At 41.4% G+C, this 16,125-nt stretch overlaps 2 protein-coding genes across 3 annotated transcripts in view; one reads left to right on the top strand and one right to left on the bottom strand.

The window, feature by feature from the left end:
• igf2bp2a (insulin-like growth factor 2 mRNA binding protein 2a) overlaps positions 1 to 9,287 on the top strand; it is a 47,264-nt gene extending 37,977 nt beyond the window's left edge. The window contains exons 8-16 of one of the 2 annotated variants that reach the window (XM_068703483.1): positions 856 to 978; positions 2,749 to 2,884; positions 4,268 to 4,405; positions 4,939 to 5,007; positions 5,728 to 5,844; positions 6,248 to 6,322; positions 6,454 to 6,585; positions 6,806 to 6,919; positions 7,895 to 9,287. In XM_068703483.1, coding sequence (XP_068559584.1) covers positions 856 to 978; positions 2,749 to 2,884; positions 4,268 to 4,405; positions 4,939 to 5,007; positions 5,728 to 5,844; positions 6,248 to 6,322; positions 6,454 to 6,585; positions 6,806 to 6,919; positions 7,895 to 7,993 — 1,003 coding nt within the window. In that variant the 3' untranslated portion in view covers positions 7,994 to 9,287. Of the gene's footprint in view, positions 1 to 855; positions 979 to 2,748; positions 2,885 to 4,267; positions 4,406 to 4,938; positions 5,008 to 5,721; positions 5,845 to 6,247; positions 6,323 to 6,453; positions 6,586 to 6,805; positions 6,920 to 7,894 lie in introns of both variants that reach the window. The other variant, XM_068703473.1, reaches the window with a different exon arrangement.
• A 3,332-nt stretch (positions 9,288 to 12,619) lies between these two features.
• The window catches only part of tmem41aa (transmembrane protein 41aa), a 5,820-nt gene continuing 2,314 nt past the window's right edge, over positions 12,620 to 16,125 (bottom strand). Inside the window, exons 3-5 of the mRNA XM_068703450.1 lie at positions 15,575 to 15,736; positions 14,143 to 14,281; positions 12,620 to 13,840 (exon numbers count right to left, since the gene is read on the bottom strand). Of these exons, the coding sequence (XP_068559551.1) occupies positions 13,620 to 13,840; positions 14,143 to 14,281; positions 15,575 to 15,736 (522 nt within the window). The 3' untranslated portion in view covers positions 12,620 to 13,619. The remainder of the gene's footprint in view (positions 13,841 to 14,142; positions 14,282 to 15,574; positions 15,737 to 16,125) is intronic.

Below are 16,125 nucleotides of genomic sequence, written 5' to 3'. Positions count from 1 at the left end.
AAATCATCATAATTTGTGTGACACAAAAGAAAATGGATCTCAGTTTCCACTTCACCTAAATTACACAGTTTACACCTTCTGTTTTTCTCCTGCATGTATTTTAAATCTACCAACTTTAACAGCAAGAGGAAGAATACCAGTCCTCAACTGTGACTCTGAAGATAATCCTTCGATACTACATAAAAGTCCTTAATATTGGATTTAACAAGCAGCATTGTTTTTTGTGTTAAATTGCATGCTTGCCCAGATTTAAAACTTCAATTATTTTGGAAGTGTATTTACTAGTTCTTTCCAGGAAACTTCCTCAGACAATATTAGGAAATAATGAGGAATTAAACTAAATCATTTATCAGTTTATCAGGACTGCAGTACATTATCAGCAGATCATTTTTGTTTCTAGCCTGTTCTTCTTTTCTCCTCCTATTACCTGAAGCTGTGGTTGTTTCAACAGCACTTTGTTTACTGTAAACTGCGGTGAACAGTGTCTTCTTGATGCAGGAAACGTTTGGTTGCATGTGGACAAAAAGTCTACAAGAAAATGGGTTAAACTGATCTTCTTTCTTGTAAAAGAAAATCTGAGCATTTTTCTGTGAAAATCTGTAAAATCTGTAAAAGACAAAAAGGAATAATTGTTCACACATCACTAAATAAATAGCTCATGTCTTAAAATTGTGCCCCGTGCTTTCACCAGCTGGTCAGCTGTCCAGATCCCTGTTCATCCCCATCACACCATGACATATCTTACACCACATCAGTGACACTCAGGGCTTATCTTCTATTATCTAACCTGAGTGTCTGTGTGTGTGTGTGTGTGTGTGTGTGTGTGTGTGTGTGTGTGTGTGTTTGTATATGTAGGACGGAGGACATCCCTCTGAAGATCCTCGCCCACAACAGTCTGGTGGGCCGGCTGATTGGGAAGGAGGGCCGCAACCTGAAGAAGATCGAGGAGGAGACAGGGACCAAGATTGCCATCTCCTCGTAAGTCGCTTCTTCTGCTGCTCCCGCCTTCCGCTTTCACACACGCCTACGGCACTCTGCTGCTACGCTGGTAGCCATACTAGCACCTTCAGGAAACACACACACACACACACACACACACACACACACACACACACACACACACACACACACACACTTTGATGTGAGAGCTTGTGTGATTGTGGCATTTTGGCACAGCAGCAATTTTGACTGCTATCAATTTAACCAAAGCAGAAATTACAGGCAGCGATTCCAACTTCTTGGCGCCACACCTTTCTACAATCGTGCTCATTAGCCACTTGGCATGTGATTTCACTTGACTGAGTTGTTAGAGACCAAATGTGAAGAGTTGCTTACACTCCAGAACATGATATTAGAGAGGTGGTGATTACACCCCATTTAACAAGCTGTGCTCACCGACCTTTGTTCATTTAGGGTTAATGAATTGCTCTGTCTCTGTGAGCTCTGAGGACATAATGAGCCTCGAGAAGCAGACAGACATGAAGAGAGAGAAGGAGAGGGTCCTTTTGAAAAGAGGCAAACAGCACATTCAATATTATCGGTTATGTGATGTGATAGTTGCCGTCCTCCACGTCCAATGACACCGATGAGAGGATAGATTGGTTCTGCTTCAGAGGCACAAAGTTGTTATCGTTCACACAACTTCCAGGCTTTATGGAGTAATCATTTATTTAATTCAAGTAATAATGGATTAAGTTTAGCTTTAACTGCTGTGCCATTTTCTCAGTTGTGATGCGGTCAGCTCACCTGCTGAATAAGTGTCTTGTAAAGGTGACAAAAAGAAAACTTGGTAAGATGTTACCAGATCCATGCGAATGACTTCAGAGCAAAATTGTTTCTCACTTTTCTGACCTAAATGAGGTTAACTGTGGTTTCATTTCAGACAGATTGGTCTTTATTTGGCACAACACGATGAGATTAAGTTAAATATCTTGCTGCAGTGCAGGGGATTGATGAATCCTTTTTCTTCTTTACTCATGTGTGTCACTGTGCTGATATTCACATTTTGACCCTGAGAGGGTTGTTTGCAGTTTGAAGGGGAAATCCACCTCCATATTCACATGAAGATGTGTTTACTCATCATCAGCAGTACAGTACTAAAACTGTGAAGAGAGTTGTATGTATTATATCCATCTGTGTCTCTGGAGGAGTATTGTCATCTTAGTCTGGGCAAGGAAACTACAAATTGATGATGTAGGGTTTAAAAGATGTCTGTGTTTCCCAGTAAGGAAGGATATTTATTTAATTACGGAAGTAATTACGAGTTTCCAACTTGTAAATTTTGTCAATATCCAAGTTGTTGATTACGACCGGGATAGTCCGATTTTTCTGAATGCTCTGATGATGATGATGTGATGTGAATGAGGTGCTTTGAAACGCTATCGAGCTGCATTATGGGAAGTGATTCAGAGCCACGTTAGGGAACTTAAAGTCAGACTATCCTACTATCTCTGCTGCCTCAGTTATCATCATTCTTTTGTCTTCTTCTGTGTCTTCCAAATTTATGGAAATGCAACGCTAAATTGCTTGTCAGCGAGCAAAAATGTTTAATGTCAGTTGTTGATGGTGATGATGCAGCCTTCAACAACACTTAGTTAGATAAACACAAAGACAGGAAATACAATTAAAATCAGTTCAGTCATATCCAACTTCTGAGGAAATAGTTAGCAGAATGTGAGTGTTCCTGTCCTCTGTATTTGTAGTTCCACTTACATATTTATGTTTGTGTTTGTGTGATCTCTCTTGCAGGTTAAAAGAATTAACCATTTACAACCTTGAGAGGACCATCATGGTGAAGGGCAGCTTGGATGACAGTTGTAAAGCCGAGGTGGAGATCATGAAGAAACTGAGGGAAGCCTACGAGAACGACGTTGCTGCTATAAACGTAAGATGAGCTTAAAGGTTACCATCTGCAGGCCTCTTGAACGTTCACTGTTTGTGTGTGCGTGTGTGGTTATGATCTCAGGTTGACTCACATAGACTGACAGGTGAACAACAGAGTGATGATATACAGCAGGATGATATCGCCTCTCCTTTCAGTACACGTTACCACCGGCATTAGTAATACTCGTTGTTGTCTGCTTGGTAAATGGATAACAGTAAACGATAGCTGAATAGCTCATCAGTGAGTGTTTGACTACAGCGTAGTTGTGAGTGTGTGTGTGTGTGTGTGTGTGTGTGTGTGTGTGTGTGTGTGTGTGTGTGTGTGTGTGTGTGTGTGTGTGTGTGCGCATGTGCCTGTTCCATGCAGCCTCTGACTCACGCTCACTTCCCCGCTGTGTGTGTCTGTGTTCCTGCTGTAACACACTGCTTTTCCCAGCATCCATCTGATATCTGTAGGCCGCTCTCTCACCCTGCTCCTCTCTCACACTGCCCTGATGACATCACCAGTGCTGCAGCCAGACGGAGAGGTCAACCTCAGAGGAGGAGAGATAGTGATGATATCACACGCTGTACACTCCCTATAACACAGAGACGACTCGCTGTAGTCGCTGTGAAGATGCTCTCCATGATGAGCAGCAGTTACTCAGAATTGATATCTGCTTTTGTTCTCCTATGTTTTGATCAGACAATTATTGACTCAGAAATAATCATCAAGAAGTGTCACGCAGCATGCGGTTAATTTGTACTGGCAGGGGAGAGCAGATCTGGCACCTGCCGGGCTCAGCGTGAACTCTACAGTAAGCGGTGAGGGCCATCTAGTGAGACACTGTGGATATTACACAAAGCACACTGGGAACAAGGAAGTGAACAGAGGCCGCGTGTCTCTTCACGGACATGAAACCAGAATAGCTGACTTGACTTTGAGGAAGAAATATTTTTTTAGGAAACAGCCCTGTTTTCGATGTTGTGACAACGCATTCTTCAATCGTAGTCAAGTGTCTTTTTAAATGCTTTATGCATCTTAAGAAGTGGGATTGTTTTCTCCACCCATTAAAGACCACTTGATCCTTCACTCTATCTGATACATGGTTGTCTCAGGACAGTGACAAAATACACAAATAAAATACACTTTACATGATTGATGGGTATATATAATTGAGTCAGTAGTAGTAAAGGAACAGTTCACAAAACAAGCAATTTTTTTAATTTGTTAGCTGTTTTAGTCAGCGTCCTTTTGCAGAAGGAAACACAACAATTCAGTTTAAATTGATCTGCTCCTCAGCATATCAGCATATTTTTTTGTGAAACATGTGCCCTAATTAAATTGCAATGTATCGTATTTCTTGTAGCTTTCAACTTGTGCTGCCTCTCTTCTTCTGCACAGCAACAGTCCAACCTGATCCCAGGCTTGAACCTGAACGCTCTGGGCATCTTCTCCTCTGGTCTGCCGGTTCTGCCCCCTGCTGCTGGACCACGTGGTGCAGTGCCCCCTATGGCACCAGCAGGATACACCCCATTCTTAGTGAGTATGATCTTTTTAACCTCTGCACCCAGACATAAAAGGTGGTGAAAAAGATTTTGAAATGCTTTTTTTAGAATGACTTTACCGCTGTTGGTTATACTCGCCCAGCTCAGCGATGCACAGCTTCTGCAGGGAATAGTTTTGACTTGATAAAGCAATTTGTTTCCAACACATGGTAAACCAGGTTCCCCCTGGAGTGCTTTTTGAAAAAACAACACAGTATTGACTCAGGTCTTCCTGCATGTACACAACACAGTTAGAAACAACCAGAATTCCCCCATCTTTTCCAGAGATGAGTCAGTTTGTCTGTAAAACAAAGTCTCCACTCATTGCCTGACGAGGTCAAGCCAAAGTGGTGTGACACAGTGTGTGAGAATGTATTTGCGTGCTTCGTAGTCAAGAAGGTTAATGTCTGAGTCACTGTGACTTAATGCCCTGAAATTCCCCCTTATAAGAGCTTGAGTAGGGTATGTGCATGTGTCTGTAAATGTGAGTGTGCCATCTGAACGGTCTGCTTGTCACTTCACTTTTAGAGTCACTCTTCACATCTCAGTGGCCTGTACGGGGTTCCTCCAGCAAGTGCCATCACCCACCAGCACTCAGTATGTTCCCTAAAATCTGCACTAAAGTCAATGTTGCCTTGGTGATCAGAGATTCAACCACTAATTACTTGGTTTTTGTGAAGCTAGATAAATATTTTAATAGTTGAAAGCATGTTTTTTTGCACACAAAAATCTTTAAAAAAAAGCCTCAAGCTTAGGATGTCTTCTAAGCATTTAGTCTGTCTTTGCAAGTGACTTGGTATACATGGGAAGGACTGCCAAGAAGAAAAAGAGGAAGGTATAAGACTAATGGACAGGGGGACATAAATAAGAGACCATGAGAACCTCTCAGTCAGCGGCTATGATGAGTGAGTCTGGCATTCCTGCACACCATCACCCAGTCACCAGAACACCTCAAATATTTCTGGAAGGAGACTTTTCAGCCCGGAGTTGTCCTGTGGCTCATAAAAAAATCACTTCATAAACCTTGAGTACATGAGTGTTACCATGCTAAGAAAAACAAAAACATAGGGCAACCCTCGGCCCTAATAGGAAATATTCCGCTTCGACCCAGCGGGATGTTTACCCGAAGAGAAAACCCTCAAAGAGAGCTCAGTTTAGCTTTCCTTGCATGTGGTGTCATCGCTTTCAGTATTAAATGCAACATTTTGTAACTGTTTAAAGCAGTTGTGAAATGTTTTTCTCTGCCACAATCAGCAGCAGAGTATAGTAAATATGTGGTGAAATATATTTTTCTGTGTGGTCTTTTTTAAGCAACAGGCTCCAGAACAGGAGGTTGTCTACCTCTTTATTCCAACTCAGGCAGTCGGGGCCTTGATTGGCAAGAAGGGCCAGCACATCAAACAACTCGCCCACTTCGCTGGAGCTTCCATCAAGGTGGGTTAATAGAGCGCGGACTTCTATTCGGGGAAAGAGGAGGTCAAACCGTGTCTAAATCAACATGCTACACATTTTTAGAAGCGTTTGGGTGAAGTTGGCAGTCAGTGCTGGCTGAGTCAGCAGCATGTCATGGACCACAGCTGAGGATGTTAGTTAATTATGGTCAAAAAAAGGAGATGACTAGAAAGCTGAGCATCTTGATCTGGAGAGATTGAACAGCTGGTCAATGAATTCTCATATTGTAATCTAAAGATATATATTCGTAGGAATTTTCCAACTTCTCAGATGATTCAGTGGTTACATGCACTGAATGACTGCAGCTCAAAAACACCAGCTTTTGTCTGCGTTTTCTTCCTATTTGTCTCCATAACCTGTCTGTGTGTGTGTGTGTGTTTCTCAGATTGCCCCAGCTGAGGGTCCAAATGACCCTCTAAGAATGGTTATCATTAGTGGAACCGCAGAGGCTCAGTTTAAGGTAAGACCACCATTTTGAGGATAAAATAGCTACTTAAATTATGATTTAAATGGTACTGTATTATAGTAAACAGCGGTGGACCCCCATTTCCCCCAGTCTCTCGTTGCCTCATTCCCTCCTCTGTATTCCAGGCCCAAGGTCAGATACATAGGAAGCTGAAAGAGGAGAACTTCTTCTCAGCAAAGGAGGAGGTCAAACTGGAGACGCACATCAAAGTTCCCTCAACTGCAGCTGGCAGGGTCATCGGTAAAGGCGGCAAAACGGTGAGTTGATGCTTGAACTGAGTTATGGTCGAGGATGGAAAAGAAAGTGGCATTTACTTACGTTACTTTAACATAAGCATCAAATAGCACCTGATTTGCTTGGTTTTATTAAAGGGTGTTTCAGTTTACCTCAGTGAGTCATGTATGTTCTGTAAGTGAGGCTGGAGGTGAAATACAAAACCAAGATAATGATCACTGGAGTCGGGTTTTTTTTCTTCAGGTAAACGAGCTGCAGAACCTTACGAGTGCTGAGGTCATCGTACCGCGGGACCAAACTCCAGACGAGAACGATGAGGTCTTTGTGAAAATCAGCGGGCATTTCTTTGCCAGCCAGGTACGCACAACAAGGTTTAAGGCCCTGTAATCTGACACAGATGTCGTCAGTCAATTGGGCTGATTAGTTTGTTCATTACAAATACCTGTTACAAAAGAATGGCTGTTATTAATGCAGTGGCCACCATGTACCATGCAGAGAGACGGTCCCTAAAAGTGCAAAAGGCCTCATGTACATTTACAATAAATAGAGGAAAGCAAAGAAGACGTGTATGTTCTGATTAGACATATGATAGCTGGTGAGTTTAGCTTGAACATTTCACAACAACAGTCCTTACTTGAGCAGCTATGTGCGATGTGATCACAAAACATGTGAGAGAAACAAGGCGTATGTTTCTCTTGACAAATTTTTTATTGTGGCATTATCTGACATCGTGTGCTCATCTTTGCTTAGAGGCCGAATCTGCACACTTTGGTGCACCTAGTTTTAATTTCACTGCAACTTGGTGTACACAAATTGGAATTAAGGGAATGCTTAACCCCCTAAAATAACCAATTGTATATCAATTACTCACCCCGTGTTATCTTGAATTATCTTGAGGCATGTGAGTTTTTCTCACATGCCTCCATGGTGAACAAAGAATCATAAAACGGAGAAAAGTCTTAATACATTTAAGTAAATGGGGGCAACAATTAACAACAGCAAAACTATATTAAAACATCTGTTTACAAACTCTCACACAACTGGTGTGCAGTATAATCCAAGTCTCATTTATCCAGTCGTATGCTCAGCACTTCCCAAACATTTCCATATATATATATATATATATATATATATATATATATATATATATACAGGAAAAAACACTATTATACATATATACATCAACAGTCTATATCTAGGGTTTAACTAAATCAATTTACATATAGGTAATAATTAAGTCAGTCTTTTTTATTTCTCTCTTTTTTTTGGAACATGGACACCTTGTCAGATATCAATTAATGCCTCGTCATACATGTGATATCTCTCCAACAGACTGCACAGAGGAAGATCAGGGAGATCATTCAGCAGGTCAAACAGCAGGAACAGAAGCACCAGCAGGGCGGTGCCGTGTCACCGCACCACTCCAAGTGACCAGTGGGGCTCCAGCGGGCGCCTGCCAATGAATGTAGCCCTCCTAAACAAACAGAGAACTACCCAGACAAAGGCCAAGGCCAAGGGGGACATGCAGGGCAGACCAGCAGCACCGGGATCAAAACCAAAGAACTTCACTAGGGGGAAAACAAGTGAGAGCCAAAGGCTGAGGGCATTGTGTGCACTGCCAGCCCTGTGAGAGCAGATAGAGTGGGAGAAACCGTACTGATATAACATAACAATAAAAGACCAAAAAAAATCTACAAGAAAGGTGGAAATGACAGAGAATTTGGCACCTGTTGTTCTCACAGTTAAAAAGGTAAACAGGAAATAGTATGTTGCCCTGCATAACGTTATCTCTTTAGTTGGACTAACATAGGCCTAACAAACTGATGAAGCATCAGTATTAACATGAGCATATAAGGCATTGTGATTATTATTTTGGGTTAGGACGAGAGCGAGTGACAATGGACACCTTCTCTCACAAGAGTTTGAGATATTAAGATTGCAAAACTAAATATCCTTAGCAGTATTAACACAGCGTAGATAAGTATATTGATACACACGAAGAGTATGCACTGTTATTTTTCTATCAAAATGGCAGTACAACTTGGTGTAGTTTTTAATATGTTTACTTGTTCTAGAGATTGATTGGGCCGTGACAGACACATAAAGCAGTTTCCCTTGTTTGTCCACAATATAGGCCACTGAAATCAAAAAGAAAAAAAACCCTATAAAAGTAAATATGGTGAATGGATCTTTGTAACAAGCCTGTGTGTGCCAACGTAAAAGATAACGTCCCTTTGAAATGTCTCTCACCATTCATATCTGATGCTTTACTGCTTTTTTTTTGTTTCTTTCTTTTCTGCTAATTTCTGCTTCACTTTCGCATCACTCTCTCTCATTTGGCATGCTTTTTTTAATAGGATGAAAATAGTTGTTGTCAAGAAACACTTTTTGTCCCACGTAGCCTTTTGATAACATTGAACTGACTGCCACTTTCACTCAACAAAGGTTAAATACAACAGAGGTGTTTTTATCACTCTTCCATCATGTGCAGTAGACTATATCTACATTCATGCTTGTCCTGATAAAAAAAAAAGTCTGTCTCCGAAGACATTCTCCTCAATGATCAGAGCAAAAATTGACGTCTTTAAAAAAATGTATGCACCTTTGCTTGCTAACAGGCCACCAGTCATTTTGAATGTGTACCGCCACACGCTCTGCCTTATGAGGACGTCTTGAGGGCCGACATAAAATGTCAGCTGAGGGCCCAGAGAGGGGAGGTGGGCTTAAGGGGGGCTGGGGTGGGAGGGTACAGACTCGAGGTGTGTGGAGTGGCAGTGAGGAAATGGTTTTGGGTAGAGGGTGGGTGGTGGTTGGGGTTGGGGAGGCACCGGGAGGAACTGTATGACCTGTGGTACACACACAACCGCATACATGACCGCGGCCGCGTTTGGCTTCAACACTCTCTTGTCAGGGAGCTTTCTAAAACGGCATGACAGCTGTGAATGTACGATATGCAGCCTTTTTAGAAATATCACCCCTGCCGTGTCCAGCAGGCCGGCACAGAGGCACAGATTGCCATTGTCATTCTCACTCTCGCTCTTTTCTGTTAACTTTTCTTTTGTGTTTCTTTTCTTTTGGCGAGCTGGAGCTGGACACGCAGGTCCTGGTGTCCCTTTGTGCTTTACTTTGGAGACCATGGAAGCTTGTTGCCTTATTTTGTCACCTTTCAGACATCACCCATCAGCTGCATCTTCCTGACGCAAGGTTATTGCCAATACGCACAGCTTCCTCCGTGTGTGTGTGCGCATGTGTGTGTGTGTATATATATATAAAAAGAGAGAGTAATATTTATGAATCTATTTTTTTTCCTATTTTGTGATGAGAGCTATTGATAAGAAACAAAAAGAAAACAAAGTCCTTTTCTTTTTTTCCTCAGTGGGACACTGCCATATTATTTTGAAGGGAAGTGTTTATTTTCTTGAAAACTAGACTATGAATAATAATATAAATAAAAACCTGAAAAAATAGGAGAACAGTAAAGTGAACCATCGCGTTAACTTTGGTCAGGATGTGAACAGTGCGCATGTCAGTATTGTGATCTACCTCAGGCTTCAGGGTACCTCAGTCCAATCTTTCATTTCCCCTTTTTCCCCATTTTATATGCCTTGTTAACTGATCATTTGAGCGTTTTTAATTTTCTTTTTTAATGAAAAATAAGAACAAGACAAAAGATCTACAGTAGGCTAATCACTAAACTCTTCAGGTCCAGCCAACTAGTGAAACTTTGTAAACCGTAGTCAACTCTGTTGGACTGTCTTTGCCTGGACGCCATACAACCTCTTAATGATACACGTCAAAAGGATTTCCAAGTACATTTTTGCTAGAAAGGAATGAAGAGCAGGATGTAAGGGGTACATACCTGCCCGAAGTGGTTCTGAATGTGGATGTTGTGTACTGATTTCACCATCAAAGAAAAACAAAAAAGGTACAAATCAGTTGATAGAAACCGAAACCAACTGTACCTCCTGTTTTTCCCAACTGTACCTCCAGGTTTTTGTTTTTAGACTTTTAAACAAAACAATGAAGTTTATTCACTTGTGAAAAAAAAGAAGATTTTTTTTAACAACCCAATTCAATCTTACCAGCTCTTTTTGATAACAACATACTCTGGGGTTGATTTGACGAAAACACGAAGCTTAAAAAATACACTGACGGGACTCTTGAACATGGTGTACAAACCTTAGTCTTCTGTGTAGAATGTAGAACAACTCTAGTCATTAATATGTCACTGTGTACGACAAGATAACTGTATATCTGTAAACATGTACAATAGAGTCACACATAAATGCATCATTTTCGTCTCTCTATAACACTTATCAGTCTGCACCTGCATTGTGAGAGATGGTGGGAGAATTTTAGAGCGTCACAGCTTCCCTCAAAACTGAGATTTTTTGTTGTTGTGCTGTACATTTCAGAATTACCTCTCAGAATCCAAGGCTGACTTTAGTTACTAAAATCAATGTAGGGCAAACAAATTAAATAAATGAATGATATAGTGAAAGTTAGTGTTTGTCTTTGGAGTCCTTTTACCTGTTGAGAGCTGATTTTTACAATTTTTTTCCGAGGGCGGACTTTTGTCATCAGATGAGTTGGATCATTTTCGTCCCAGTGAACACAGACTAGCAGTGCTAAAATAAACATAAAAGGTCTATCAAACTCACACAATGCCTGAGGCTGTTTCAGCAAGCCTCCCCACAGCCGGCACAGTACCTCATACTGATGACAATAGCTCACCAGACCCGGTTCAAATACCCTGACCTTACCCACATGAATGCAGTGCGGTGCTTCTACTCGAAACGTGTGACTCCTGTAGTGGTCTGGTCCACCGTAGTAGGGCATGTTGAGGAGAAAACGGCTTTTTCGCAGTTGCACTGGAAATTGTAGTCTGTCCCACATGGTTTGTTTGACTTGTCGGGAGTAACTTTTTAAGAGCAGTTTTGAAGTTGAGGCTCTTTCCTTGCATTGCAGAGGACTCTTCAGACCTCTGTCGCTCTTGTGTTTTTGGCTCTTTACACAGCAAGGGCAGGTTTTCCTCCAGCTGGTTTGGTTTCACTGTGGTGCTGTCAGCACAGCGTCCTGGTTGTTGAGACATCTGCAAGCCGACCGCAATCTGAGGCGAAACTTGTCAAGATGACAGTAACCTTTTTATTTTTCATTTTACTTCCAAGGATTGGTGTTCCTAGGTTTTGTGGGGTGTTGCTAGACATTAATATTCAGTACCAGAAAATCAGAAATACACACATCACTGTACTGTGTTGTTAGTCATATCACATGGTGGTTTGATAGTTTAGTTTTTTTTTCCTGTTGATCTGGTTTTCTCGTCTTTTACACTGATTTAATAATGTAGTCCGGAGCAGTAGCTGCGATTCTTTGCTTTAATATTCATTCCTTTTAGATCACTACCAATAATACTAGTTGTTAAATTGTGGTTGAAACATATCCTAGCTAGGAGTTCTAACAGATTTGAGAATCAGAACGGCAAAATAAATGAATCTGTGAAATGCAAAGAAGGAAGGTTGACAGAGTATCCATGTCTGATAAAATCTTGTTCTGCTTTTGCAACTAAACAGAAAAAGAGGGCATTCAACAACCATCCAAAAATCACAGCCGAGGAAGGATTTAGTAAAGTCTGGTTGGATGTATGCAGAACCACGGCAGTGTTTTTGTACAGTCTTGTTGTTAAATGGGAAAACACAAAGCATTGCATGAGACTGTTGTCGGCAGTCCAGTATGTACACTTCATATAGCGCTAGACTTTCAGTAGTGGTTTTACATGGATCCATTTCTTAACTGCATTTCACCATTTGGGAGATTCCTTTTGTTACAACCCTCAAGTCCTACATTTCCCACAGGCCTGAAGGTCCCAAACACCTCAAGGTAATCGGTGACTGTGCGCTGGACAGACGTATGATCCATTTTGAATCCATCTTGTGGATACATACCTTTCTGGAAACAGTCATGCTGTTGTTTTGAGTTGTGAGTGAACTGTATTGCTGAGCAACCTGGATCTGAGCAATAAAGAATATTTGAAAAAAAAACAACAACAAAAAAAAACTGCTTTGTCTTCATGTTTACTGTTTTATTATTTCAAAGTTTTTAACCCTCTAAAATCAAAGATGGCGTGTCATTTGTGATCTAAGACGCTATAAATGTGCATTACACTCAAAAGAATTTACACCTTTGAATTTAGCTGACACAACACTTTACATCTTAACCCACATGATGAAAGTTGAAAAATATAACCAGTACTGTACAAAACACACACAGGCTGTGAAAAGAGACAGCACTGGCTGAATTAACTACACATTCACTTTCAGAAAGAAATCCAGCTAGTTAGGCATCATGACATTTAGTCTAAAAAAATAATGATGTAATTCAATTCTTTACTCAAAAAGACTCTGAGGCCAAATTACACAATTTGAAAAACTTTGAGTTCAGAGTTTAAAAAGAGTAAAAATTGTCCAACTATTACAATTTGTGCTGAAATTGCAAAATGCGATTGTCAAACAAGAAAAATACATACTTCAAGTTGTATAATATATGCTGCAAACATCATACATATTTCAGTTACAAATAAAATAATACAAACAAACCTAAACAACAATCATCTGAACCATCCAGCCACATTAAACATGAGTAGTCGGTCACATTAAAGTCCATGTTGGAGGTAGAAGTTTGAAACTATCACTGCACCACAGGCACTTGAAACACCAGCTGTTTACGTTGAAACTCTTACAGGATAAGAATAGTGCAAGAGCAAAGTCTTCAAATGATTACTGTACATTCATACATCTATATACACATATGCTGTGCCCTTAGAAGTTGACACAGAAACACCAACATTTGGTTCCACAAAATACTTGGCTTAAAACTCCGATTGCGCCAGTCTTATTTCCCTAAAGCTCCAGAAGCATAAAGCAGCCCAGATAAAAGAAGCCTTTAGCCGTGTACGTGTGGGCCAAGTTTTTCTTAAAAAAACCTCACCACTTTAAATACAATCACTCTTGAGGGTAGAGGGCATCAAAGCGCCAGACAACAAACTAATTCCCAGAACAAATCACTGGACCTTCTTCTCTGTGATGAGCCCGTTCTGCGATTGGACATCCAGCTTGAGACGCTTCTGACTGAATCGGCGGATAAGTGCGCCGGGCAGCAGAGCCATGCAGGCGATGGCCAGCAGCTGCAGTAGCCTCACCCAGGAGAACAAGTCATCCAACGACGCCACCTCAGACAGCATGACGCCCGTCTGGACACAGATGAAGTTGTACGGCAGGAGGCCTACGGAATGCAGACAGCAGAACAAACACTGTAGTTTAGACATCAAGCAAAGCTTTAATGCAGAATTTGCAATTGCAGAAATGCTCGGTGAATGCTTTAAACCTAAAAGGCACGTAATAAAAACATGTCTCTCGCTGAATCTGAAGTCCCTTTTCTTTTAGTGTTTACATTATTTATCTGGGGGGACCCCAACGATGGAAAATGGTCCGTGTTGTTGCACGTTAGAGCGTGAGCTTCACGACGTACAGTGTGACGAATGTGGCGTCACATCGTTTACTAGTCAGGTGATCATGTGTGCTTACCAATGAAGACTGAGCCGAAGAAGAAGGTGATGGGGATGTTGACGATAGGGGCAGACATGTTCAGAAACCAGTTGGGAGTCATGGGAAAGAATCTCAGGAAGAGCAGAAAGAAGAACAAACAGTCCTGGTTCTCCTCAACCTGGGAGAGAAAGAGGAGATGAGAGGCTGTGAGATGATGGAACAATCTATGACGGGACAGCAGATACGCGTTTCTCTTTTGAGTGTCAATGTTATGTCACACCACTTTCTGATACTTGCATAATTACATGTGTAAGTAGAGACAAATATGACTTAATATTGTGGTGCCATATTTCCTACTAAATCATGAGATATTAGAATATAACACATCCTGGGGGAAGTGATGAAACCTGCAAATGTTAACACAACATAAGAGATTTTAGAAAAAGAAGTGCAAGGATTCATTGGGACCTTGAAAACGTTGAGTGTTGTAAGAAGATCATAGAAAAATATAACTATTATAACCTGTTTGATTTAAAAGTAGAACTGATTTAACATATAAACTGTTTAGACACTTTATGTAACATAGTCACTTGAGCCTTATTATAGTGCTTCCGGTTCTAACAGAACCAAACCAGTTACATTTTGTTGCTAACTCTGGAACAAGGCTTCTCCTGTATGTGTGACACATGCGATTAGGGGAGGTACTAGCCTCAGAGTAGCAGAAAAGAAGCAGAAAAACTGAGATTTGAGAGTCCGTCAACGGTGTGATACAGATGTGACGACTGACTCTACCAGAGGAGCTTAAGGGAAGTTCCCTGGGTGAAGACTTGGCAGTGTTAGTCATAAATGGTGAGGAGTTCACAATAGGCCATAGTAAAGTACAGACGTTCTACATAACTATTCATACTGGGTGTTAGGGTTACATCCTACTCAGAGCGCCTGGGGCGTAGACGTACAAGACTCTCAGAAAGACAATAATTCCGAAAATCCTAACGATTTAGCTACGGGGTGAGATAAAAGGCCGACGATATTGTTCCGACACCTCCGTGAGGAACCTAACCCACGCAGGTCGGACAGCTGTCGGAGTGACCACCGTGTTAGGTGCGCAAGCTTGTCCCGCTTTCCCCGGGGCAGGATCTGTTCACGCTACAGTGTTTGGTGGGGAATCCACAGACATTCAAATTAAAATATTTTTTTATGTGACCAATAGTCTGATAGTTGAGACAGGGGCTTTTGTTTACATGTGTTGTCCCGATGTTCTGTTGTAATGAGATATCTTTTGCAGTGTTGTGTATAAAAATGTGTGATTTCAGAGCATTGAGATGTCCGTGGCAATAAGGTGAACCTGAAGTCAACATGGTCTACGTCTCACTTTAAGAAGCAACTTTTGCCTGGAGTTTAATAAGACTCTTTTCACTCTTTTACTTGAGCAAGTTTTGCGTGAGTTGTTTACATGGGGTCATAGATTTACCTTCCTCTGCAGCATGGAGACTTTATCGGGGAAGAGGTTGATGATGTAGCGCTTTCCGAAGGCCTTGGACAGGAGGTAGCACATGGTGGAGCCCACAGTGGTGAGCGCAGAGGCTAGCAGCAGTCCTTGATATGGTCCAAATATAGCTCCTGCTAAAATGTTCTGCACAATGACACGTGGAGAGGACCTGGGTTACCACACATCATCAATATGCGAGTGTAATGATCAGCTCTGACACGCACAGCTATACTAACAGTGTTTTTTTAAGTGTAAGACGGTGGGTGTCACATTAATCAGCAGTGTGGTTGAGTCGTCTTCACTGTGCTGCCCGCCAAGCTTTACTTAATGTAAGCGAGGAAGAAAAACTGTCACAAAAGCCTAAGATTGTAGACACACAAAGGGAAGTCTGGCATCTCTTTGTTGTTTGAGCTAGCAGGATATTTGTATCCTCTGCAGTGCGTCTTTAGAGAAGAGAGAACCAGTTGTTTTAGTGGGCCTTCTATGCAAGCCTACTTTCTTTTACACTGACCACACATGGCCTTTATTCGAGA

This window comes from Cebidichthys violaceus, unplaced genomic scaffold, assembly GCF_023349555.1.
Source record: "Cebidichthys violaceus isolate CVI_PGR_0920_01 unplaced genomic scaffold, fCebVio1.0.p SCAF_11, whole genome shotgun sequence".
Classification (NCBI taxonomy): domain Eukaryota; kingdom Metazoa; phylum Chordata; class Actinopteri; order Perciformes; family Stichaeidae; genus Cebidichthys; species Cebidichthys violaceus.
Note: the sequence above shows the minus strand (reverse complement) of the source record. Positions and strands in the feature narration are given on the sequence as shown.